This window comes from Kryptolebias marmoratus, linkage group LG11 (assembly GCF_001649575.2).
Source record: "Kryptolebias marmoratus isolate JLee-2015 linkage group LG11, ASM164957v2, whole genome shotgun sequence".
NCBI lineage: Eukaryota > Metazoa > Chordata > Actinopteri > Cyprinodontiformes > Rivulidae > Kryptolebias > Kryptolebias marmoratus.
Window position 1 is genome coordinate 10,733,087 of NC_051440.1, and position 25,171 is coordinate 10,758,257.

General features: G+C 43.3%; 1 protein-coding gene across 2 annotated transcripts; it reads left to right on the plus strand.

Moving 5' to 3' along the window:
- The first annotated feature begins 105 nt into the window (after positions 1-105).
- On the plus strand, positions 106-23,542 carry LOC108230074 (filamin-C). 2 transcript variants are annotated; one of them, XM_017405938.3, is made up of 46 exons: positions 106-819; positions 3,534-3,782; positions 5,468-5,565; positions 6,630-6,780; positions 7,018-7,136; positions 7,270-7,347; positions 7,440-7,602; positions 8,087-8,287; positions 8,453-8,569; positions 9,155-9,292; positions 9,473-9,599; positions 10,310-10,446; positions 10,535-10,728; positions 10,805-10,918; positions 11,030-11,173; positions 11,315-11,438; positions 11,722-11,882; positions 11,971-12,061; positions 12,177-12,346; positions 12,436-12,553; positions 12,646-13,506; positions 13,724-13,897; positions 14,630-14,792; positions 15,056-15,384; positions 15,476-15,599; positions 15,789-15,945; positions 16,035-16,224; positions 16,310-16,333; positions 16,455-16,696; positions 16,793-16,892; positions 17,062-17,202; positions 17,344-17,472; positions 17,579-17,752; positions 17,879-18,043; positions 18,197-18,400; positions 18,493-18,645; positions 18,744-18,866; positions 18,969-19,217; positions 19,328-19,597; positions 20,232-20,369; positions 20,536-20,651; positions 21,425-21,557; positions 21,640-21,816; positions 21,987-22,205; positions 22,566-22,787; positions 22,878-23,542. In XM_017405938.3, the coding sequence occupies exons 1-46, from the start codon at positions 444-446 to the stop codon at positions 23,063-23,065; spliced, it is 8,235 nt and encodes a 2,744-aa protein (XP_017261427.1). In that variant the 5' UTR covers positions 106-443; the 3' UTR covers positions 23,066-23,542. The 2 variants fall into 2 exon arrangements, with proteins under 2 accessions (XP_017261427.1, XP_017261428.1); XM_017405939.3 differs by lacking the exon at positions 8,453-8,569.
- The last annotated feature ends 1,629 nt before the right edge of the window (positions 23,543-25,171 follow it).

The following is a 25,171-nucleotide window of genomic DNA, read 5'->3' on the forward strand; positions in this document are numbered from 1 at the left end:
ACCGCCCAGTCCTCCCAGTAAACCGACCCCGACAACAAATAGACTATGATCACAGACTGATAATGACGTGTCTTAGTGGGGGTACTTTATAAACCCCATCTCTTTCCTCTCTGCATGCAAGAAGTGAAAGTCCTACACTGCTGCTCCAGCTCACCTACAACGACAAGGCACATTTAAACAAAAAGAAGAACATCCTTGGGTCTTATTATCATTATCAGGAGAGTGTCAATTTAAGAAGAAGAAAAAAAAAGGAGCCACCAGCTGCCTCATTCGGACAATTCAATCTATCACTGCCCTGACACAAGTGGTCTCTTCGCAAGTACGCCCGAAGAATCTCCGAGCTGCTTTTTAAACTCCTCTGAGCTTGAACTTTCCTCCGCACGGTCCAACACCCAGGTGTGACCCACGGCAAGCTTATAAAAGTGGACACGGACAGAGCTGTCATGATGAGCAACAACTACGGCGACGACCAGCTGCCCCCGCAGTACTACCAGGCCACGGACTTCGGCGAAGAGGAGGAGGACGAGATGCCCGCCACGGAGAAGGACCTGGCCGAAGATGCGCCCTGGAAGAAGATCCAGCAGAACACCTTCACCAGGTGGTGCAATGAGCACCTCAAGTGCGTGAACAAGACCATCACCGACCTGCAGAAGGACTTTAGCGATGGGCTGAAGCTCATTTCGCTCCTGGAGGTGCTGAGCCAGAAGAAGATGTACCGGAAGCATCACGTCAGGCCCAACTTCCGGCAGATGAAGCTGGAAAACGTATCTGTGGCGCTGGAGTTCCTGGACAGGGAGCACATCAAGCTGGTCTCAATAGGTGAGTTAATACTTAATAAACTTAAAAAAAAAACTATTATAGTGGAGAAAAAGTGAGAAACAAATTGAAACTCTTTTTCTGAAGCCTCCAGTTTGATGAGCTGAGGTCATCATCTTACTGGAAACTTACAGCAGACGTGTCACTGAGGTCATTAAGATGGCTCAGGGCCAATATCTGTATCCTTCAACTGACTCATGTTGATGCACTGTGGCAAACTCTGGGCTAAGTGTTTGCTGGGACTGTGCTAATGAGAATGACACAATCTACAGTCATACACACATTTGTCTCTGGCAGGCCCAGAGCGACTCAGCGGGGCCCTTCCTCTGTCCTGAGCTATATCAAAACCTCCTGTTTGCTACAGAATAGCTCCAGTGGGATTTGAAGGATCAGACAGTAATAACTTGTGGGGGATTTTTCTTGTCACTTCCACGGAGTCGTAAAAGGATGGACAAACAGAGCAGCCTGCCTTCGAAATTTCTAATAGCTCAAGATGACTGGCAGCATCGTGTGAAAGCATTGATATTCCGGCATGAATAGCAGCTTTATTACACACCCAACAGTTCATGTAGGAAACCATTATTAAACTTTGACAAGAGCATTTTTCTGATTTAGTATCTAATGATCCTGTTACACACTTGAGCGAAATTCCTGGCAGGGCTGAGGTTTTGGCCGTTGGACTGTGAAGGCCACAGTGTGTCCTCGCTCTCGGGAAAGCATTGTGTGTTTGTTTGTGTGTACGTGCAGCCTTTTTTCCTTCTGAGGGGGCGGACTCTAAATGTTGAAATTTAATCTCTGAGCGGTCCTGCCGATCACAGGAGGAGGGGCACAGGTCACAATCACAGATTATTCCTCATCGGCTGTAAGTGATGGAGATTAAGTCCCGGACTTAAAGAGAGAGGTCAGAATTTTTTAAATAGGGTTTTGTTGAAAGGCTATGAATGATAACATCTTATCCGTTGTTGATAGCTCTTTGAATGACCTCAGCTTGGAGAAACAGAGATAAGATCTGCCAAGCTTAATGAGCTAATGGCTAGTTTGAATAAGAACAAGAATAAAGTGGATTGCTGCTAAACTAAAATAACCCCAAAGTGAAAAATGTCATAGCAGTTCATGTGAATGCTGTTTTATAAACCAGGGGTTAAACAGTCTTAAGTCTGCTGATGTGCTTGGAGCTGAAAAAGTTGCACAAAGTGATTAAAATCTGTTTGGAAATGTTGTCCTTTGGCCTAAATGCCAAACTGAATTTTATTTTAATAATAACTTGTTGAGATATTATACGAAAAAAAAACATGATTTGTTAATTTTGCCAATTTAACCAACCCTATTTTAAACTTTTACAATGGAGACAATTTCACAATACAGATTTATTTACATAAACCTTTACGGCCATAATGCAAGCATGCAAAGCAGCAGCGGTTAGCTGTAGCAACGGTGCAGCCTGGTCAGTTCCCTGCAGAGATATCAACCATCTAATGTAAAATCAATGATGCTGTTTATAAAGTCCTGTTTGCATGAACCACTGCGATTATTTTTAAATTTGAGTTATTTTATGACAACAAAAATCCAATTTACTTTTCAAACAGCTATCTACAAGTAGTAAGATGATATTTGTTCACAAGCTTTCCACAGAACCCCTCAGAAAAAGAGGAAATAAATTCAGAACTATCCCTTTAACAAGCAGCTCTGTGTCTGGGCGCAGTTGTCCCAGCTCTGCAGCCACACACTACGTCAGATTGGTTTGACAGAAACAGGTTTGTTAAGGCATTTTACTTCCTGGCGCTGTCTCTCATCAGGCAGCTTTAGGGTGACTCAAAGAAGCTCTCTAAAGAAAACGTCTCAGCGTTGTTAAGACCAAGACGCCCGAGAAGAATCACCAGTTGCACCTGTGTCACTGTGTGTAACTGGATACCGTTTGATGGATGTCTGCTTGACCACACCGTCACCCTTAAAGCCAGACAGACATTGTGCCACCTGCCTCTGCCAGTCAAGCTGCGACACATCAAACATTATCCGCTGGTTGGGCACGCAGATCTCCATAAAGTCAAAGAATCCCCAATAAAAGCGATTTCCCTGTAAACAACTGGCATCAGAATCCCGGTGTTATTAAAATCTCAGCGATTTGCTGGAGTTTAACGCGCAAGATTAGCAGATGGAAGAATTAGCTCCCTTGGTAAAATGGCTGAATTTTAAAATTAGAACTGATATTGTCAGGCTTGTTTGACAAACTTTTCCTCTGAGAAATTACTAAACTTGCCGATGAATCTAATTCCAGCCTATTTCATCTATCGCACTCTAGGGCTACAAGTTTAGGAGGTAATTGAAATCCAAGTGGCATTTATGCAGAAAGGGATCCCTTTCCACATATCCTCAGCTGTCAGTGTCTTCAGAGGGCCATTGTGACTGGATGACAGATTGTCAGAGGTCTTCAGTCAGACAGCTGTCTGAGAGAAAAGGGGCTCGGGGGGGAAGCAGTGAGGAGCTTTACATTCTTCACTCCTCAGCAGCCAGTCATCATTTTTTATATTTCTCACCAGAATAGCTCGGCCAACTCTGAAGAATTGCAAGAGAGAACCATTTTAAGAACAACGTGAATACAAATAATTAAAGCCAACCTACATTCAGAAGGATATTGTTGTTTAATTTACTCTACATGTTGTTTCATTTGTTCATTTTAAACTCCTCTGACCTTTGTTCTTTCTGTTGTCTAAATATAGATAGTAAAGCCATTGTGGACGGGAATCTGAAGCTGATCCTCGGTCTCATATGGACTCTCATCCTGCACTACTCCATTTCCATGCCGATGTGGGACGATGAAGACGACGAGGAGACGAAAAAGCTGACGCCCAAACAGCGCTTGCTGGGCTGGATCCAGAACAAGGTGCCCCAGCTGCCCATCAACAACTTCAACCGTGACTGGCGAGATGGGAAGGCCCTCGGAGCTCTGGTTGACAACTGTGCCCCCGGTGAGGAGCTTTTGGTGGCGTCAGGTGTCTCTACAGGCCCCGATGGAGGAAATGCTGAGTCAAAATATGTGCCGTGCTGTTTGTCTGATTACGAAACAATACAATATTTTATGAATACCACACAGTACAATGTGAGACAATATAATATAAATGGATAAATTGCAGTATGATACATCACAATGTAAGATGACAAGATAGAATACAATGCAATTACTATATATATATATATATATATATATATATATATATATATATACGCATTATTTCAGAGTAAGGACAAAGTAATTTTTAAAGGCATTCGGTCTACATTTGAGGACTCTTTACCTTCTGTCAGATGCCAAAATCTAGCACTCAGACTGAAGGATGTACAATGAGTCTAGCCAAACTCTTTGTGTCTGTTTGAGCTCAGGCTGTTCATGAAGTTGGGGCCAGGCGTGAGTCACTCAGTATATTTAAAACTGTACAGGTTTCTCAACTTCACTCCCGATCTGAAGGTCTCTCAACTTTCTTGAGAACAAACAGTCGCACATCCCGATTCAGACTTCAGCCAGTGTGATTTGTGCTTTCAGAACGAGTCGTTTCAGTATGTTGAACATTTCTTTTTCTGAATGTATCTGAGGACATCCCTGCCAGCTGTCCCACAATGACTAAAGCGTTTGCTCCCAGTGTTGCCGGCCCGAGGCCCAAGCCTGGCTTAGTGTTTATAGCCTCGCTGCTACACAACACCCCCAAATTTGGGCACCATTCCTCCTCTTCTATCAAGGGGGATGCTTGGCCCTGCAACAAACTGCAGAGTAATCTGTCACAGGGAGGTGCCTCAGCCACAGATCCAAAGACAAGGCCAGTATTTGAGTTATAGCCAGTTGAGGCTTCTGCTTCCAACAATGAACATTAGAGAGTCCTGTCCCGAGTTCGCCTCACAGACTGAAAGGTGGGGGAGTAGCAAATGTGGAACACCATGTTTAACTGTGTTTACACGAGCCATTGATCTGAGGAGATGAGTCTTTTAAACACTGCGCCGCAACAATGACCGTACAAGGTGCTTTTGTCTCATCCGCTGTTCCTAAACCAGCTCTGATCTGAAACACAAAGACTCTGATTTAATTCACTTACAAACATACCAAACCAGTGCAGCAATTAGACAAAGAAGAAGGAGACATCCTGGGCAGATAGCAACAGGTCTTTTAATGCTATACAGCTTTCCTTATGTTCAGCTTTAGCCGATACTGCTGTCATCAGAGGACTTGCAAAGCTTTGTTTCATACGCCTCTTTGTTTCACATCCATGCAAAGGAAACTCCCTTTATTCAGTGGTCCTGTGTCTTTTTTAATTAGATAACAGTATTCTGTGGTGAGCTTTCTTGGGCCTTTTGAGTGAGTAGCCACTCCACTGCCAACACTAATCCAATTTAGGCATTAGCTGCACAGAGCATGAGAGGCTCAGCCACAGTGAAAGCACCACCGTGTGAGTGCTCTTGTGAATAGTCGATAGAGACGTTTGTTGTCACACATACAGAATTTGCAGAAGCAGAGCAGTGTGGGTAAGGTCACGCAGTCTTGTAGTTAGAAGGCGCTTCAGAGATAGGAGTGACAGTCTAAGTGCTCTTATTATAGTAACTGCTGTCTGGTCCTGCCTACATTACTTGGGGCACAATTTTCTCATTGCCCTCTCGCCTTTTCTGTTAGGTTTGTGCCCCGACTGGGCGGAGTGGGACCCCAATCAGCCCGTGCAGAATGCCAAAGAAGCCATGCAACAGGCTGATGACTGGCTGGGTGTGCCTCAGGTAAGATATACCACAGATATCAGTCAAATACTGCAACTTAGTGTGTTGTAGATCAGCTGGGTGGGGTTAAAATGAACATTGGAACAGGTTTTTATTCATTTTGTAATAGTTAAAACTAAAAGAAATAAATATTGAGTAAGCACTAATCAACTCCAGGCAGCCCCTTTCCACTTCATCATATAGACCTATGAGAAAACACTTAATTAATTCAAAATAAATCTTTAAAAAAGAGCAGTAGAATGTATGAGAGAGAGCCATGTGTTTTCTCAAGATATTACCCTGGAGGGTGAAATAGAATTTTTTATTACCCAGCTCACCTTTTATCTTTTCCATATTTTACTCTAGCCCTCAGTGAGTGTTGGAGTTTTAGTTGGTAAAAAGAAAAAGTTGTGAACTCATGGATTTATTCAGACCTTTTCGAATTAGCACATGAAACGTGTAAGTACGCCTGCACACATCAGAATAACAATGCAAACAGCCTGAGCGTGCGCTGTTTCCAGCCCCACCTGAGTCTCGGGATTGCGATGTGCACTGCGACGATTGTTTACTTGTTTGTCTAACACACGTTGTTATCTTTTCTCAATGAGGCTTAACATTTGCAAGATAAGCAAGGGGTGCATGTCGTGTCTCAGCAGGCCCTCGGTGGGGGGAGATAGATTCCACTGTGGTGTTTTTTTTTAAAGTGCATAAAGTGGAGGTCTGGCTCAGGATAAACCCCTTCCATGCTGGCTTAAGCCTGCTGTCCTAAGGTTAAATATAACCATTGTGGAGCGTGGCTTTGTGCCACTGTTTGGAGACAGGCAAACAAGTGCTTTAAGAAACACAGAGGTCAGAGGTGGAGAGAATAAATGTTTAATCCCTTTTTAATTCCATTGCATTATTCTCCTTAAGGGAAAGTTGCCCACCAGAGTAATCCATACCGTCATGGAAAATAATATTGTAGTTAATCTAAGAATAAATAAGGCTTTTACATATTCTTATAGCCTTTTTTTAATGCAGATTTTCCTACAGAAAATCCTTGGCCATTTGTACGATTAACTTCAGTTTCACATTTTGTGTTTTAGGTGATTGCCCCTGAGGAAATCGTGGACCCAGATGTGGATGAGCACTCAGTCATGACGTATTTGTCTCAGTTCCCCAAGGCCAAACTGAAACCTGGGGCTCCTCTCAAACCAAAACAGCTTTTTCCAGACAAGGTCAAAGCCTATGGACCAGGTATGGCTGCTCAGCTTTAAAACAAAGCAAAACAAAACAAAACAAAACAAAAACACTGTAATAAAAGACACATTTCAGTGCTTTCTGTAAGCATTTTTAACAACTGTTGAGATTAAAAAAAAATCTTTTCGTGAAAAGTCAACATTCTGTCATAGCTTCATAAACTTTCAGATGCACATAAGCATAAGCATTAGCCAGTAAATGATCTTGTTTTGTGTTTCTGCGTCCACATCTCAGGTATCGAACCACATGGCAACAAAGTTCTGCAGCCGGCTGTGTTCACGGTGGAAACTTTCGAGGCCGGCAGCGGTGAAGTCTTGGTGTTTGTGGAGGATCCTGAGGGACACAAAGAGGAGGCAAGAAGTCATACATGAAAAATGAGCTTGCATCAGTTAACTCACACAGTCCTGCTCATTCTTAAAGGTTTGCAAAGTGCAGCACCTTATCTTTGAATGAACCTTTTTTCTACTCTGGCGTTTTGCTCTCCAGGCTAAAGTTAAACCCAACAAGGACAAAAACAGAACCTACACTGTCACCTACGTTCCAAAAGTTGAGGGTGTCCACAAGGTAAGCACCACAAGTTTTATTAACACCAGTTTACTCAAAGCAACTCATTTAAAGGTGCCTTACATTTGTCTCTCTTTTAACTTAACTTTTAGGTTAAAGTGCTGTTTGCAGGTCAGGACATTGACAAGAGTCCATACACAGTGAATGTGACGAAGGTGATGGGCGACCCAAGCAAAGTCCACGCAAGGGGTCCGGGTCTGGAGCCGACAGGGAATGTGGCCAACAAGCCCACCTACTTTGACATCTATACTGCTGGTGAGTTTGCCAAAAGACCAGATACTTTATTAATCAATCCTAAAATAGTGCCTAAAAATTTGTTTTCTTCTGCTACTGAAAGGCAAGCAATAATGTTACTGTCTCTGTCTGTGTGTTCATTTGTCTGCCTGTTAGCAAAATATATAAAATTTTCAGAGAATAATTACTGGTGGCACATCTACACCACAGCCTAGCCAACACAAAAATGACTATAACCCAGTCAATCTCAGAGATATTAAGCTAAAATGTGGCATGGTAGTAGAGAGTCGTTGACAAAACATACTTCAAATAAATACCATGAGAATGCAAATAATGTTAGTTTCAAGGTTTAACTAAAATGGCTTGAACTCTGTCATTTCTCAACATAAGATTATTGTTGTTTAAAGTCCTGGCATGTAAGGCAGCAGGAGATGTGCATTGTTTAAATTGTTATATTAATTTCATCTTGCAATAACCAGTTATTTATCTGGTTATTTCTCTTCAGGTGCTGGTCATGGCGACGTCAGCGTGGTCATCGTCGACCCTCAGGGTAAAAAGGACACGGTGGAGCTCATGCTGGAGAACAAAGGGGACAGTGTCTTCCGCTGCACCTATCGCCCCGTGCAGGAGGGGCCTCACACCATCCATGTCCTGTTCGCAGGCCAGGAGATCCCCAGGAGCCCTTTCCCTGTCAACATCGCTGAGGGTAAGCCATCTGTCTGCGTTGTAAATAACTGTCAGACAAATCGGATTTCTTAGCGTGCTGTTAGTGTCGGGGTGATCTATCCATCACCATCCACAGTCATCTTTATTTTGTTGAGGAACAGCCACGCTTTACACTCCATAACCCCTTCCTGTTTGTCATTTCTAGCTCCAGCAGTTGCTCCTCCCGTGGGAGCACCACTGCAGATAGCTCCTCAGTCAGTCCGCACCCCTCCTGGAGCAAAGGGTGGGACGGGGGCTCCCCCCGCAAAACCTGGCCGTCCAAGTTAGTATATGTCTCTCAAGAGGAGCATCTCAGTGCCGTTCCTTCTTATGCCAGGCTCTGCACATGCCCTTCTGTGCTACTCCCTTTAAATTTGGGGTGCCGCGGTGCAATGCCATGCTTGGTCGCCTGCTCCGTCTTCTTGCTGCTTGATGGTTTAGTTTTGTTCAGAAAGAGACGGGATGCAATGTTGTGCAAATAGTTTATGGGTCGTCTCGGTTTGCCTTTCTGTCAGTTTCTTTGTTCTTTCTTGTTGAATATCTTTGCTTGTGCTCTTGACATGTTTGTTTTTCATCAAGTCTGAATTTGCATCAGCCAGCAGCCAGTTTAAAGCCTGCCTTCGACATTTCGTGGCTGACTGAAATGTTGTCAGATGCACCCTCAATGCACTGGAACGTGTCAGTGTATTATTCAGCGCTGTGTACTTGCAGTATGCTCTTCAAAAAGCATCAATATTATTTACAGGTTCACAGGAATCCCATGTGAAGTGGAATTTTCTACTAACTTTGCTGTCAGCTGCTGGCCGCGCTTGGCTTTTTTCCCATCTTTGACATAATTTTCTCTTCCACACTTTTGTTCCCCTTTCAGCCACGAACCCAAACGCTTGCAGAGCCACTGGAAGAGGGCTTCAGCCTAAAGGTGTGAGAGTGAAGGAGGTTGCAGACTTCAAAGTTTTCACCAAAGGAGCTGGCAGCGGTCCACTAAATGTCTCAGTCAAAGGACCAAGTGAGTCAGACAGCTTTCTCATCTCTACATCGCTCTTTACTCCTTCTTGTACATTTTTAATCTAAAAATATTTCTCGTGTTTGGGCTTTGTGTCTGCATGTATTATTTACATGTACATACAAAGAGAATGGACAAAATGAGCTGATAAGAATCACTACTGACAATGTTATTTCTCCTCAGCTGGAGCAGAGGAGCAAGTGAAAGTGCGAGATGCGGGAAATGGAGTGTACGAGTGTGAATATTACCCTCTTAAGCCTGGTAAATATACAGTGACCATCACCTGGGGAGGCCAGCCCATCCCACGCAGGTAGGCTTCTGACACTGTTCTCAAACCGGTAGTTCAGATCTTTTAAAGTTAGATTGTTGGAAAACTTTTTGAGTAATAAGTATCTTACCTGTTGTAGATAGCTATTTGAACAGCTTTGTTTTGGAGAAATTAAGTTTGACTGAACTGACAAACTAATGGCTCGTCTGAGCAGGACTAAGACCAAAGTGGATTCCTGTCATCTTAAAACAACTCAAATCTCAATTTTTTTTCTTTTGTGGTTTATGGAAACACTATTTATTTAAAACCTGTGCAACAGTTGTAAAAGTGTAGTTATTTACTTAGAATTCTATAGTTATGGTTTGCAAGCACAAATAACAAGGGCAGATAGTATAGTATTTATTAACAACACATATAATATTTTTCCCTAGAATAACTGTGTAATGTCAAACGGATGGCAATGTAAAAGATTATAAAATAGCATTCTCTTAAAGTTGTTTTAAGATGTCAATTACAACAATCCACTTTGGTCCTAGCCCCTTTCAGACTAGCTGTTAGTTCATTACTCTTGTCAGAACTAAGCTTATTTCTCCAAACTGAGGTTGTTCAAAGAGCTATCTACAACAGGTAAGACAATAATTTCCACAGAACCCCACTTCAAAAGATTGGAACTGTCCCTTAAACTCTTTCTTAGCAACTCACAGTCATATTTATACCAATTGTGTTTTCTTGTGCATTAATGTGCATCACAGTCCCTTTGAAGTGGAGGTGGGTAAAGAAGCAAGTGTTCAGAAGGTGAGGGCCTGGGGTCCTGGTCTGAAGACCGGCATGGTGGGAAAATCTGCTGATTTTGTGGTTGAGGCCATAGGCACTGAAGTTGGAACTCTGGGTAAGATTTCTGCGAGTGATTTAAACTCCTATAAAAAATGTATCTTTAAATCTGAAATATAAATGTGCAAATGATGTGTTTTGCTCAGGCTTCTCCATCGAAGGCCCATCGCAGGCTAAAATTGAGTGTGATGATAAGGGTGACGGCTCCTGCGATGTGCGTTACTGGCCCACCGAGCCTGGGGACTATGCTGTCCACGTCATTTGTGATGATGAAGACATCAAGGACAGTCCTTTCATGGCCCACATTCTACCTGCTGTCAATGATGTTTTCCCTGAGAAAGTAATTTCTATTCATTTTTATCAAAAAGATATAAGAAATCTTTGTTGTAGTCACAGACTAAAGAGAATATTTACAGGTAAAAGCCTACGGACCTGGCCTAAAGCCGACTGGTGTCATTGTAAACAAACCAACTGAGTTCACCATTGATGCTCGCATGGCTGGGAATGGTCACCTCAAGATCTATGCACAGGTATGGAGTGTACAAGTTTGTGGAGTCTTCATTCTTTATTCATAGGAATAAATCATTTATATTGCATGAAGCTGCACAGAGCAGAGCTGACAGGGTTTTGTATCCACCCAGGACGCTGAAGGTTGCACTATCAACATCAAGATCACTGACAAAGGGGATGGCACATTTCTGTGTGTGTACACTCCTGTTAAACCCATTAAACACACCATCATCATCACCTGGGGGGAGGTCAACGTGCCCAACAGCCCCTTCAGGGTAAGATATACCTATGCACAGACACGCACGCGTAAAATAAACTTAATCTTGTATGATGATGCTTCACCAAATATAGACAAAGTAAGAGGAGTTACTCTTCAGTCAGTTGCTTCTGCTTCAAGTGCACTGTGAATTCATTAGGTGCTGGTTGGAGAGGGCTCTCATCCTGATAAAGTCAAGGTCCATGGGCCCGGAGTAGAGAAGACGGGGCTCAAAGCTAACGAGCCGACATACTTCACTGTGGACTGCAGCGAAGCGGGTCAAGGTGAGCCTGAGCGAGTTAGACGGTATGAGTGGATACAAAAACACTCCTGAGTTCAATTGGCTAAATAATGGCGCTACATCCAGTGAATTTTAAAAAACAGACAGAGCTGAACAGGTGAATCTGTGAGTCTGAGCTGCCTTTTTTTTTAAAAAAAAAAACAAAAAGAAATGCATAATTGTAGTTGAAATAAAGCTCTAGGCGATGGAGTGACAGCATCAATTTATTCAAATGATCTATTGTTGAATAACCTTTGTGAACTGGGCTTATTGTTATGCTCCATTAGGAGACATCAGCATCGGAATCAAGTGTGCCCCGGGGGTGGTCGGACCGGCCGAGGCTGACATCGACTTTGACATCATCAAGAATGACAATGACACCTTCACTGTCAAGTACACTCCCCCCGGTCCGGGACGATACACCATCATGGTGCTGTTTGCTGACCAGGTAAAAATATATTACCTGATGACTTGGGACTCTGTATTCATTCTTCTTTCTACGTGCTTTCTCTTAGCATTTCAAATGTCGCTTTCAGGAAATTCCAATCAGTCCTTTCAAAGTCAAGGTGGATCCTTCCCATGATGCTGGTAAGGTGAGAGCAGAGGGTCCTGGACTCAACAAGACAGGTGAGAGATTTGATGTCATAATCCCCATTAAGGTTCATTTAAAGCTGTCCACTCAAATGCTTTGATTTAACTTAGATCTGGTGGTTTGACTGGTAGCACTGCATGTGTGTTTCAGGTGTGGAGGTGGGAACTCCAACCCATTTCACCATTTACACAAAGGGAGCTGGAAAAGCCAAGCCTGAGGTGCGTTTTGCAACATCAGGCCCGGGAGAGGCAGTTCGTGACTTTGAGATCATCGATAACCATGATTATTCCTACACTGTCAAGTACACGGCTCTTCAACAGGTAGGCTCTGTTTGATGAGAACTATTGTTCATAATTACACCTCTAAATTAGTAAGGATTCATTCTTCTTCTGTTTTCTTTTCTTTTCAGGGCAACATGGCTATTTCTGTGACTCATGGAGGAGATCCCATACCCAAAAGCCCCTTTCACATCACAGTGGCACCAGCTCTGGATATTGGAAAGGTGAAAGTGGATGGACTGGACACCAGTGAGCAACACACTGACATTAATTTATGTACTTTTGCACGCAATAAGTGTAAAGAATCAAAAGTAAGTATTTTATTGTCATCTTACTCGCAGAAGTGGAGGTTGGAAAGGATCAGGAGTTCACAGTGAATACGAAGGGCGCGGGTGGGCAGGGCAATGTAGGTGTGAAGATGACTTCTCCCTCTGGCCGACCAATCCCATGCAAGATGGAGTCGGACAAAGCCAAAGGCACTCACGGTGTGAAGTACATCCCCCCAGAGGAGGGACAGTACAAGGTGGATGTCAGCTACGATGGGAACCCTGTGATGGGAAGCCCCTTTGGAGTTGAAGCAGTCATACCAGCTGATCCTTCGAAGGTAAAAGCCTTTGGCCCAGGCCTGAAGGGTGGAACAGTGGGTAAACCAGCTCCATTCACCATCGACACAAAGGGAGCTGGTGCGGGCGGGCTTGGCCTGACAGTGGAGGGTCCCTGCGAGGCGAAAATTGAGTGCCAAGACAACGGCGATGGCACCTGCTCTGTGTCCTACCTTCCCACTGAGCCTGGTGAGTACGCCATCAACATCCTGTTTGCAGAGCAGCACATCACTGGCTCCCCGTTCAAAGCTGCAATTCGCCCAGCCTTTGATCCCAGCAAAGTAACAGCTACCGGGCCAGGCCTGGAGAGGGCCAAGGCAGGTGAACCAGCAACCTTCACCGTGGATTGCACCAGAGCAGGCGACGCTGAGCTTACCATCGAAATCGTGTCAGAGACTGGGGTCAAAGCCGAGGTGCACATCCAGAAAACTTCAGAGGGGAGCTTTTCTGTCACCTACATCCCATCCTTTCAAGGTGCTCACACCATCACCATCAAATATGGTGGCCACATGATCCCCTACTTTCCCAAAGTCCTGCAGGTGGAACCCTCAGTGGACACCAGCGGAGTTCATGTCTACGGACCTGGAGTGGAGCCCAGAGGTAACAATAAACAGAATAAGCTCAGAATGTATTTGCACTTCATGTGAGCTTTAAATTCAGGTGAAATGTTCATTATTGTGCAAATAACAGCACTGGAATCACCACTGTAGTGTGTATAAATCAGCAGGAGGAAGGATGTTTGATGGCTTGGTGTTATTGAGCCTGTTTGATGTGAGTCCCGAGCAACAAATCACCTGAAGTGCTTTTGTGTTTCAAGGAGTCCTGAGGGAAGTCACAACCCACTTCATTGTTGATGCGCGTGCCCTCAACAAGGTTGGAGGCGGTCATGTAAAGGTCCACATTATCAACCCCTCCAGCGCCAACACCGACTCCTACATTACTGACAAGGGCGACGGCACTTACAGGGTGGAGTACACAGCCTTTGAGGATGGTAAGAGCAGAGAAAAAAAAAACGGGAATCAATAATTAACATTTACACAAGTTGATGCAGAATAAATAACGAACTTTACATAGACGGGGCGTCTGCATACAGGCAGACAGAAAAATCACTAACAGGTGCTTGTCTCTGGTGCCATTTGGGAATAAAGCAGGAGAGTGAAATAAAGAAAGAGCAAGTGAGATAAGGGTATAAATACAGAATGATGCAGTCGAGCAATGATGTGAGGGGCAGAGAGCAGGCAGGCAGTGAGGCTCGGCTTTATAAATAGTGCGCTGTGGAACAGAAGCTCTTAACCAGGCAGGTATGTGTGCTGAAGGCTGCCTGCACAGGGCAGTACAGCAAAGGAATGACAAGGGATATTAATAGAGACCTATAACACAAAGCAAAGAGATCACAGAGCACTTCTCCACCACCAACAGACATCCTCTAATATCAGAGCAGTGTGGTTGGGAATATGGAGCATAAGCCTACTGAGAGCGCTCTGTCAGAAAAATGTTGTAACGGTATAATGAATAGGGAACAGATGTAACGTCTTGTATGTTCAGCGGAGCGTCTGTACTCCAGATAGCGTCTTTTATAAATAAACAGATGTTTGTCTCCCTAAAAGGGAATAAGACTGGCCCATAATTAAAAGCAAAGAGGCAAAAGCAGAAAATATTTGCCTATTTTGAGGATACAAACAATACGCATGACATCAGACACGATTTATCTGCTTTTATGCAGGAATGCATATGATTGAAGTTGTCTACGATGGAGCACCTGTGCCAAAAAGTCCCTTCAGAGTGTTTGTGGTCGAAGGATGTGATCCAACTCGGGTCCGTGCATATGGGCCAGGACTGGAGGGGGGAGTAACCAACAAGTCAAACTGTTTTACAGTGGAGACAAGGTACTGCTGAGTCAGAAAGAGAGTTGATAAACGACTCTCAGCTACTATCCCATCACAGTTTAGCTCAATATCTTTAAAACTGACCCGAGTTATTTTTGCATTTGTTAAGTTGGATTAGTTGTGTTGGCCATTTCAAAATGGATTCACCCAAAAAGTTAATAAGTTGTAGATGCACATCCAGTGATTACATTTTGAGAGTTTTATCTCTTTTTTTTTTACTGTTTTGTGTGATATTTTGCTAAAGATGTTGGCTTTTCTCTCAGGGGTGCTGGTACAGGAGGGCTGGGTCTAACCATCGAGGGAGCCTCAGAGGCAAAAATATCATGCAAAGACAACAAAGATGGCAGCTGCAGTGTTGAATATGTCCCCTTCACTCCTGGAGACTATGATGTAAATATTACCTATGGAGGTCAACCGATCCCTGGGAGTCCATTCCGTGTGCCTGTGAAGGACCCAGTAGATCCCAGCAAAGTGAAGTGCTCCGGTTCAGGTCTGGGTGCTGGCGTGAGGGCCCACGTTCCTCAGACTTTCACTGTTGACTGTACCCAGGCTGGACAGGCCCCACTGGACGTCAAGCTCTACGGACCAACAGGTAACACTGATCGATTTAAGGAAAATGCATTAAAATTTGCACACATTAACTAACAGAAAGTTGTAAGCATGTGATACATCAATATTTACAGGTAGTGTGGAGCCTGTTGGAGTGAAGAACAACGGTGATGGCACCCACACAGTTCACTACACCCCAGCACAGGATGGTCCTTACACAGTAGCAGTCAAATATGCAGATCAGGAAGTCCCACACAGGTATAGTTTTATAAGCTTTATGAGTTTAAAAAGTACCCAACTAGGTCAAATGTTCAGAATTGTCATCATTAAAACTCTCTCTGCATGGTTTTAAGAAAGAAAAAGTGTGCTAGAGTCATTTCTCTATCCTTACTTTTCTTTTCTCCCACACTGTTTTTTTTAATTACCCTCTATATCTTCTTTTAACAGTCCATTCAAGGTAATGTCTCAGCCTGGGCATGATGCCAGTAAGGTTCGCGCCAGTGGCCCTGGTCTAGACACCAAAGGTGTTTCTGCCAGCCTGCCTGTAGAGTTTACCATTGATGCTCGTGATGCAGGAGAGGGACTGCTCACTGTGCAGATTCTGGTGGGTTCAGCTCTCACTTATAGCAAGTCATGGTAATCATTTTAGTTGTAAGCATGTACCTTTTTAATGAACTTCTTGTTTTTTCACAGGATCCAGAAGGCAAGCCGAAGAATGCGACCATCCAGGACAACAGAGATGGAACCTACACCGTGTCCTATGTGCCTGACTCTACAGGCCCCTATACGATCACTATTAAATACGGAGGAGATGAGATTCCCTACTCCCCATATCATATCCAGTCCCTGCCCACAGGAGACGCTAGCAAATGTCTCCTAACTGGTAAGGAAATTATGCTCTATCTGCAAATGCTACAAAGAATATAAACACAAAACTTTATTTACCACCATATCCTTTAAATTCACAGTTTCCATCGGAGGACATGGCATGTGTGAGTAACAAAGACTTATTTTTATTTTCTAATCTCAGCTACATCACGTGATTTTTTTAGGTGCATGACCTTCTGAAGCACGTTTGACCTTCTGTCACTCTTCCATGTTTTTCCCCAACAGCAAGTCTCCAGAAGCTGCAGACCTCAGAGGATACAGTCATCACAGTGGATGCCAAGGCAGCCGGAAAAGGCAAGGTGACCTGTAAGGTGCTCACTCCACAGGGGATGGAGCTGGACATGGATGTGGTGGAGAACCACGATGGGACCTTTGACATTTACTACACAGCTCCAGAACCTGGGAAATATGTGATTACCATCCGCTTTGGGGGCCAGAACATCCCAAAAAGCCCCTTCAATGTGATGGTGAGTGAACGACTGCTGCTGCTGCAGTTATGTACTTTTCTTCTGACAGTTTTATATAATAAAACCAATTATTTCCCTTCTTTCTGTAAATGATAGGCCACAAATGAACAGGTGGTTCCTCGCGATACTGTGGATCCTCTCTTTCGTCCCGTTAACTTCCTGGTTCCTTTCACGCCACAGCAAGGAGAGATCACAGGTGAACAAAATGCTGCACACACTGAAAAAAAACCCTGCAAGATATATATATATATATATATATATATATATATATATATATATATATTTTTTTTTTATCCGGTTACTTTTATTCATATATCAGTTCACTGCTATATATGGTTTTATATTTATTCATTTTGTCATTTCAGGTGAGGTGCGGATGCCTTCTGGTAAGACCTCCCGCCCACACATCACCGACAATAAGGATGGCACCATCACAATCAAATACCAGCCCACAGAGAGAGGCCTGCATGAGATGGACATCAAATATGATGGGAACCACATTCCAGGTCAGCTGTACAGCACAATGGCAGGATGGAAGCTTTTTGTCTCCCTTTTTGCTTTAATTTCATGTCTAAAATCCAACAAATGCCAGCCGAAACTACAGTTAGTCTCATTTCATGTTTGCCAATGATTATATCCTTCTACAGGAAGCCCTCTGCAGTTCTACGTGGATGCTGTGAACAGCGGAGTGGTGACTGCTTATGGTCCAGGTCTGAGTTACGGAACAGTTAACAAAGCAGCCACTTTCACTGTGGTCACCAAGAATGCAGGAGAAGGTCAGCACAACATTCTTTACTGTGTTTCTTTTTTGGAGTCAAACAGTTTTCAGTGTCAAACAGCTAAAAAAAAAAAAATCCCCCCCCCCCTTTTTTTTTCTCCCAGGTGGTCTGTCACTGGCAGTCGAGGGTCCTTCAAAAGCTGAGATCACTTGTAAAGACAACAAAGATGGCACCTGCACTGTGTCCTACCTGCCCACAGCTCCAGGAGACTACAACATCATCGTCAAATTCGACAACAAGCACATTCCTGGCAGCCCCTTCACTGCCAAGATCACTGGTGAGGAAGTGCATTGTGTGTGTTGCAAATAGACTTTTCCCTACTACTGACATTTATAATGGGTGTTCATTATATTCAGCATTTAGTGCTAGATAAATACATTAACCACATTTTTATTAATGTCAGGAGATGACACTATTACCAGAACCTCCCAGCTCAACGTTGGCACAGCAGCCGACGTGTCTCTGAAGATCGCAGAGACTGATCTGAGCTCCCTGACTGCCAGTATCAGAGCTCCATCGGGCAACGAAGAGCCCTGCCTCCTCAAGAGACTCCCCAACAGACACCTTGGTGAGATATTTACTCCACACAAGATAAAATAAATAGAACACTGATAAATGTTTCCTATCGGTGTTTTATTTATTTCATGGCTACTGTATATTTATATTTTCTTGGTTTTCTGTTTCAATTTTGTTTCTCCCTCTGCCTCCTTTAAAATTCCAGGCATCTCTTTCACCCCGAAGGAGGTTGGTGAACATGAAGTGAGCGTGAGGAAGAATGGCAAGCACGTAGCAAACAGTCCTTTTAAAATCATGGTTGGCCAGTCTGAGATCGGTGAAGCCAGCAGGGTGAAGGCTTTCGGGAAGGGCCTGGTGGAGGCACACACTTTCGAGATGGCAGAATTTTTTGTGGATACAAGGAATGCAGGTTGGTCTTAAAAACTATCATGTGCCACATTTTGTTTTGACACGCATGAAAAGATGAAATACAAAACTGCTTATGTTTATTTCCCTATTTAGGTTACGGGGGTCTGGCTTTGTCAATTGAGGGTCCAAGCAAAGTCGATATCAACTGTGAAGATGTAGAAGATGGGACGTGCAGGGTGACGTACTGCCCTACAGAACCTGGAAATTACACTGTTAATATAAAGTTCGCAGAAAAGCACATCCCAGGTTAGATATTTTTTAATTCACATAAATCCAAGAAAAAACAGCAACAATACTATTGATGAAAAATAAAAAAACATTGTACATTTCTGTTTTCTGAATAGGAAGTCCTTTCACGGTGAAGGTGACTGGAGAAGGAAGGATTAAGGAAAGTATTACCAGGAAGAGACAAGCATCTTCTATTGCCTCAGTGGGCAGCACATGTGGTCTTAACCTCAAGATCCCAGGTGAGTACAGAAGCGGTTAGAGAGCAGCGGTCAACCATTTTAAAAGAAATGAAGCTTTCGCAGACATGTGTTTGTATTCTCACTTCTTCTTCTTGGCTGCAGGAAACTGGTTCCAGATGGTTTCAGCCCAGGAGAGGCTAACCAGAACGTTCACGCGCAGCAGCCACACCTACACCCGCACTGAGCGAACAGAAATCAGCAAGACCCGGGGTGGGGAGACCAAGAGGGAGGTACGAGTGGAGGAGAGCACCCAGGTGGGAGGAGGGGGGAGCCCTTTCAGAGATGTTTTCGGAGACTTTCTGGGCAGAGAGAGCCTCAGCAGCTTTGCTGGCATCACTGCCAGACCTGAGGGTGAGCCCAATGTTGAGTTTCTAAAAGTTTGAAGGCCAAAAAACAAACAAAAAAACAAACAAAACAAAAGAGCATTGTATCTAATATACCGTTTTGCTCTGACTCCCCAGTTGAAAGTGGCTCTCAGGTCATGACGGCTCAGGTGACCAGCCCCAGCGGGAAAACGGTGGACGCCGACATCATGGATGGAGGGAGCAGCACATACAGCGTGCGCTTCATCCCACAGGAAATCGGACCTCACACTGTAAACGTCAAGTACAGAGGCCAGCACGTCCCTGGAAGCCCCTTCCAGTTCACTGTGGGACCCATGGGTGAAGGTGGAGCTCATAAGGTCCGTGCAGGAGGCACCGGCCTTGAAAGAGGCGTGGCTGGAGCACCTTGTAAGTGTATTTACTTATAAAGGCATAACTTTTAATCCAGTCCAATCTGATACAATACAATATATGATACAATACAGCAGGGGTAGGCAACCCTGGTCTTCGAGGGCCATTGTCCTGCATGTTTTACTTGTTTCTCTGCTCCAACACACCTAATTTGAATCAATGGTTGATTAACAGGCTTCTGCAGAACATGAAGAGGTGATTTAAGCACTGAGTCAGGTGTGTTGAAGCAGGGAAACAAGTAAAACATGCAGGATAGTGGCTCTCAAGGACCAGGTTTGCCTACTCCTGTAATACACTATATACTATTTGATATATGATAAGATATAATACAAAACGACATATGATACAATACAATTCAATATATCAAACAATAACATGTATAATTGATACAATGCATACAATATATTATATGATATTATATGATACAGTACCAAAAAATACTGTTTGGTGCTTGATATGATATGATGTAAAATGATATAATATGATACAATAAAATACTAAATAATACAAAATATCATATGAAATGATATATTATTACACAGCATGATATGATACAATATATGTATTTTATTGAGATGTGAATATTTAAAATAAATTGCTCTCTAATTTAGCTTTCTTTTGCCACTTCTAGCTGAATTTAGTATCTGGACCAGAGAGGCAGGAGCTGGTGGTCTGTCCATTGCAGTCGAAGGTCCCAGCAAGGCTGAAATCTCATTTGAGGACAGGAAAGATGGCTCTTGTGGCGTCTCCTACATTGTGAAAGAACCAGGTAGAGCTTGTTGATACAGGCAAACATAAGATTTTTTTACTCTTTTGCATGCTTTATCTGTTTATGTTTTCCCTCTCTATTTGCTGCTTGGCGTTCTAGTTGTTTTTCCGGTGCTTCCTGCAGTTCACTTGATTGTGAAAGTAAAATAACATGTCTACTTCCCCAGGTGACTATGAGGTGTCAATCAAATTCAACAACGAGCACATCCCTGACAGCCCGTTCATCGTTCCAATTGCTACACTGTCAGATGAGGCCCGCAGGCTCACTGTGACAAGCCTTCAGGTGGGTGTGCATGGGCAACATACACACACACACAGCTGATAACAATCACATTAACTTTTTTTTTTTTTTTGCAACCAATCATGCACACTAAACATACACATATGAGAAACATCAAAACTGAATAACAGATGGCAAGAATGATTGGTAGTAGATATTTCTGTCTAAATAGCACTTTGCCCTTGAAGTGTAATTGAATGCCAGCGTTGGAGCAGCATGTACGACTGTAATTCTGTGATGCTGGCCAGTGATGAAGGGCTGGATTAACTGTCCCTTGCTAATGTGGGGCAACACAAGCTGTGCTATGTGAGCACTCAGCTAGTTTATGTGATTGTGTTTCACGCCTGAGAGGCAGGAAAAAAAAATGAACAGACTTTTAAAAAAATAAGAGCGAGCTAAAGCTTCCTGTGACAGCTCACAATATTGGTCTCATCAGTGGACAGATGTTGTTTTATTTGCTTTTACAAACTCAATTACCGCTGCCAACGATGCTAAAACCATGTATTTTTAGTTGAGAGAGATAGAGCCTCAAAGCACTTACCACCACTGGAAGCCAGGTGAAGTGCCATGGGAGTGTTTTTGAATTTCACACTCTCTTAGTTTGATCAGAGCGATTGTCCTTGTCTGGGGTGGCGCCTCGCTGTGAACTCTGACCTTTTCTGCCTCTCACACCCAACTGGTCAATCTATTCTTGTTTTGAAAGGCTGATTCATGCACAATGTGTCCCTACAGGTGTGGGCACGGACATAATTCGATTTTCACCTTGTTTTTTCTAGGAGAAGGACCTGAAGGTAAACCAGGAGGCCTCTTTCATGGTGCAGCGTAACGGCGCCCGAGGTGTGGTCGACGCCAAAGTTCACAGACCCTCTGGCTCGTCTGAGGAATGCTACGTCTCTGAGCTTGACAGTGGTAAGGCACTGCCCTCAAATTGTAGCTCAGTTAGCACAAGAGCATGAGCACAGATGTAAATGATCTCCACTTGTGTTCTCAGACAAGAGTGCCATCCGCTTCATTCCGCGGGAGAACGGAGTTCACTCCATCGATGTCAAGTTCAATGGATGCCACATTCCTGGAAGCCCCTTCAATGTGCGAGTGGGAGATCCGGGGATGGTTGGAGACCCTGGTATGGTCACTGCGCATGGTGCGGGACTGCAAGGAGGAACCACAGGTAGAGATCATATGTACCACATATCATAAAATACAGGTGATCATGTACTGCTTTTGTCTCTGTGTAAGTGGATCTTTGGCATCAATACCTGTCAGTTTTATGTGATCAGGATTCCACATGCATCAAATGGTCAGATTAGTAAAAATCTGCATTGCTGCCGTTTTTTTCAGGCGTACCCTCCGAGTTTGTGGTCAACACCTCTAACGCAGGCTCAGGCACTCTTTCTGTCAACATCGACGGGCCGTCCAAAGTGAAGATGGACTGTCGAGAATGTCTTGAAGGCTACAGGATCACTTACACACCGATGGCACCTGGCAACTATCTCATCACCATCAAATATGGCGGGCCGCAGCACATAGTGGGCAGCCCGTTCAAAGCCAGAATCACAGGTCTGTTCGACAGTCATTCTCCCATCTGATCTGTGAATGACAAATGTCTTCATAATGAAACAAATGTTCCCCTGAAAAACGTGTTAAAGTTTAGAAAATGTTATATAATTTGTGATTTTGCACGACAGTAATAAATTCCTGTCACTGGTTGCATTCAAATTTCTTGCTTTTCATGTGACATACAGAAAATATCTCCTAAGAGTCACTCAAGTTTAATTGCTCATGCCATTTTCTTGCACATTTGCACTGAGGGGGAACTCAGCAGCTTTCCTCGTATTTTCGTCAATACTGTGTGTGTTATGTAACGTCCAAGACACGACAGTTTTAGATGAAGCTTTTTTTCCCTCTCCTCTCCTGCAGGCCAGAGGCTGTCAGGGGGACACAGCCTCCATGAGACCTCCTCTGTCTTGGTCGAAACTGTTACCAAGTCCTCCAAAATCGGTGGCGCCTACAGCTCCTCTTCTTCCACCTCCTCAGCTAAACTGACATCTGACGCCAGCAAGGTGGTTTGCCGTGGAGCAGGGCTGTCCAAGGCTTTGGTCGCACAGAAAAATACTTTCACTGTTGATTGCAGCAAAGCAGGTGAGATGATAGATATAAAGATTGAACATTATTAGAGGGAAAAAAGGGGTCACCACAGTCATTAAATCTTCCTCTTATCTCTCCTCCCAGGTACCAACATGCTGATGGTGGGTGTGCACGGTCCCCAGACTCCCTGCGAGGAGGTGTATGTCAAGCATATGGGCAACAAGCTCTATAATGTCACCTACACCGTCAAGGACAAGGGCAGTTATACCGTCATCGTCAAATGGGGCGATGATAATGTTCCTGGGAGCCCTTACAAAGTGGCTGTACCTTAAAAAAAGAAAAACTGCACAAATGCTGCCATCCCTTCCCCTCCACCGACTCCCTAACCTGTTTTTATTTTCATCATCTGCGATCTTCCTGTTTGGTGGCTCTTCAAATTTTGCAAAGTTCTCATCATGAAAAAAAAACAAACTACAAAGATGTTTGCCTTCAGCTTTACTGTTAATAACTACTGTGCCAACATTTTGTATTAACTTGATAAATTATGCCAAACATTCACAGCTATGCATTCAGAGAGAATGTAGATGGAACGGTGTGGTTTAGAGGTTTTTGAGTGAGGTTTGTTCAATATGCTGCCCTGTTTTTGATGTTTATGTGTAAACATCGATGTAATTCAAATGTTAAGAGCTGCTGGAGCAATCAACCTTATTAAAGTGTGATGCATTGTGATTTTGTATGGTTACAGAATGAGAAAATGACTTTTTTTTTTGTTATTATTAACCTTTTTTTTTTTGGTAAGTCTTTGCAGACCTAATAAAGATTTAATTTCTAACTTTCCAGATGAAAATGATTGGATTTATTTGGTTATACGCAGAGCTGGCAGACACTTTATGAGAGACAGATTTTCATAATTTCATCATGCAGCACTTTTCTAAGTGCTTCGGTCATGTGAGCAGATGTGAGGATAATTTGCTGGATGAATACCTGGCTTGCGTCTTATACAGAGGGTTGCAAAATTATTCCCCCCTTTTGGTAATCTTATTTTGTTGCCTCACAGCCTGGAATTTAATTCTAGAAAAACAGTCTTGATTATTTATGGTAAATGGGTGGAAAACTTGTTTTAAACAATTCTAAAAGAAATGTTTAAAACCGTAAAGTGGTCAATACTTTGTAGAGTCAACTTTTGTAGCAGCCAGTAACACTAGCAGCTTTTTTCAGTTACGTCTCCATGAGCTTGGCACATACAACCACTGGTTTATTTGTCCATTTTTTATAACAAAACTGCTCCAACTTCTTCCATTTGGAGGAGTGCTGCTGGTGTTCAGCAATCTTTAAATCAAATCAGAGATTCTCTGTTGGATTGAGGTCTGGGCTCTGACCAGGACAATCTGGGACCTTTAACTGTTTGTCCTTAAACCACTGGAGTGTTGCTCCAGCAGTGTGTTTAGAGTCATTGTCCTGTTGGAAGCTGAACCTCTGTCCCAGTTTTGAATCTCTGGAACACTCAACAGGTTTCATGAATTTCTCTTTGTTTTGCTCCATTCATCTTTCCTTCAACTCTGAGCAGTTTCTCAGTCTCTTCCAGTGAAAAACAGCCCCATCTTATATTGTTGCCACCCCTGTGCTTTACTGTATGGATGGTTTTCTTATTGCAATGAAATGTTAGGTTTGTTTCACACAGGTCGTTGTCCTTGATGGCCAAAAAGTTCAATTTTAGTCTCATCTGACCACTGCACCTTCTTTTACATGTTTAGGGAAGACATTTCAAATCATCTGCCTTATTTTTCTTCCATGAAGCTGAGCTCTGTGCAGCCTTAAGTGGTCCTATGAACAGATATATCCATTCCCGCAGAAGAGCTGCTCAGTTCCATTAGGGTTGTCTTTGCTCTTTTGGATATTTCTCTGATTGATGCCATTTTTGTTTAGTTTGTGAGTTTTGGTGGTCAGCCTTTTCTCGGCAGATCTTTCATGGTGGCATAATCCTTGTATTTATTGACACTCTGTAGGATGTCCAGGGTTTGCGGTTTGTTCTATTCTGCATTCCTGATCAGTACTTTTCCACAACTTTGTCTCTAACCTGTGTACAAAGGTCCTTGGTCTTCATGCTGTTTCTTGCTTAATCACATCCCTTAGAGGTGTTGAGTCCGGGGCTATAACAATTTATACATCATTTGACACTCAGATTTCTTACAGGTGGAAGTTATTTAATTTATGTATGGCTTGTGAAAGTAACAGATGAGGCTTCGAGCGAATTGGGTAAATACACACATCACTTTTCAAATGGATGTAACTGAACTAATTTGAAGTCATTTTGGACAATATGTTTTTATAATCACATTAAAAATCCAAATAAATCCCAAGTTGTAAGGCAACAAAATTTACCAAGTTGGGGTTAGTTTATGAAGCTTCAAACAGCTGTCATATTATTAATGTTTTAT

Bases quoted from the DNA above. Each gene is read 5' to 3' on its own strand.
- LOC108230074 (XM_017405938.3), top strand. From the start codon at position 444: ATGATGAGCAACAACTACGGCGACGACCAGCTGCCCCCGCAGTACTAC. The intron at 820-3,533 runs GTGAGTTAATAC...GTCTAAATATAG, and splicing joins CATCAAGCTGGTCTCAATAG to ATAGTAAAGCCATTGTGGAC. The intron at 8,288-8,452 runs GTAAGCCATCTG...TGTCATTTCTAG, and splicing joins CCCTGTCAACATCGCTGAGG to CTCCAGCAGTTGCTCCTCCC.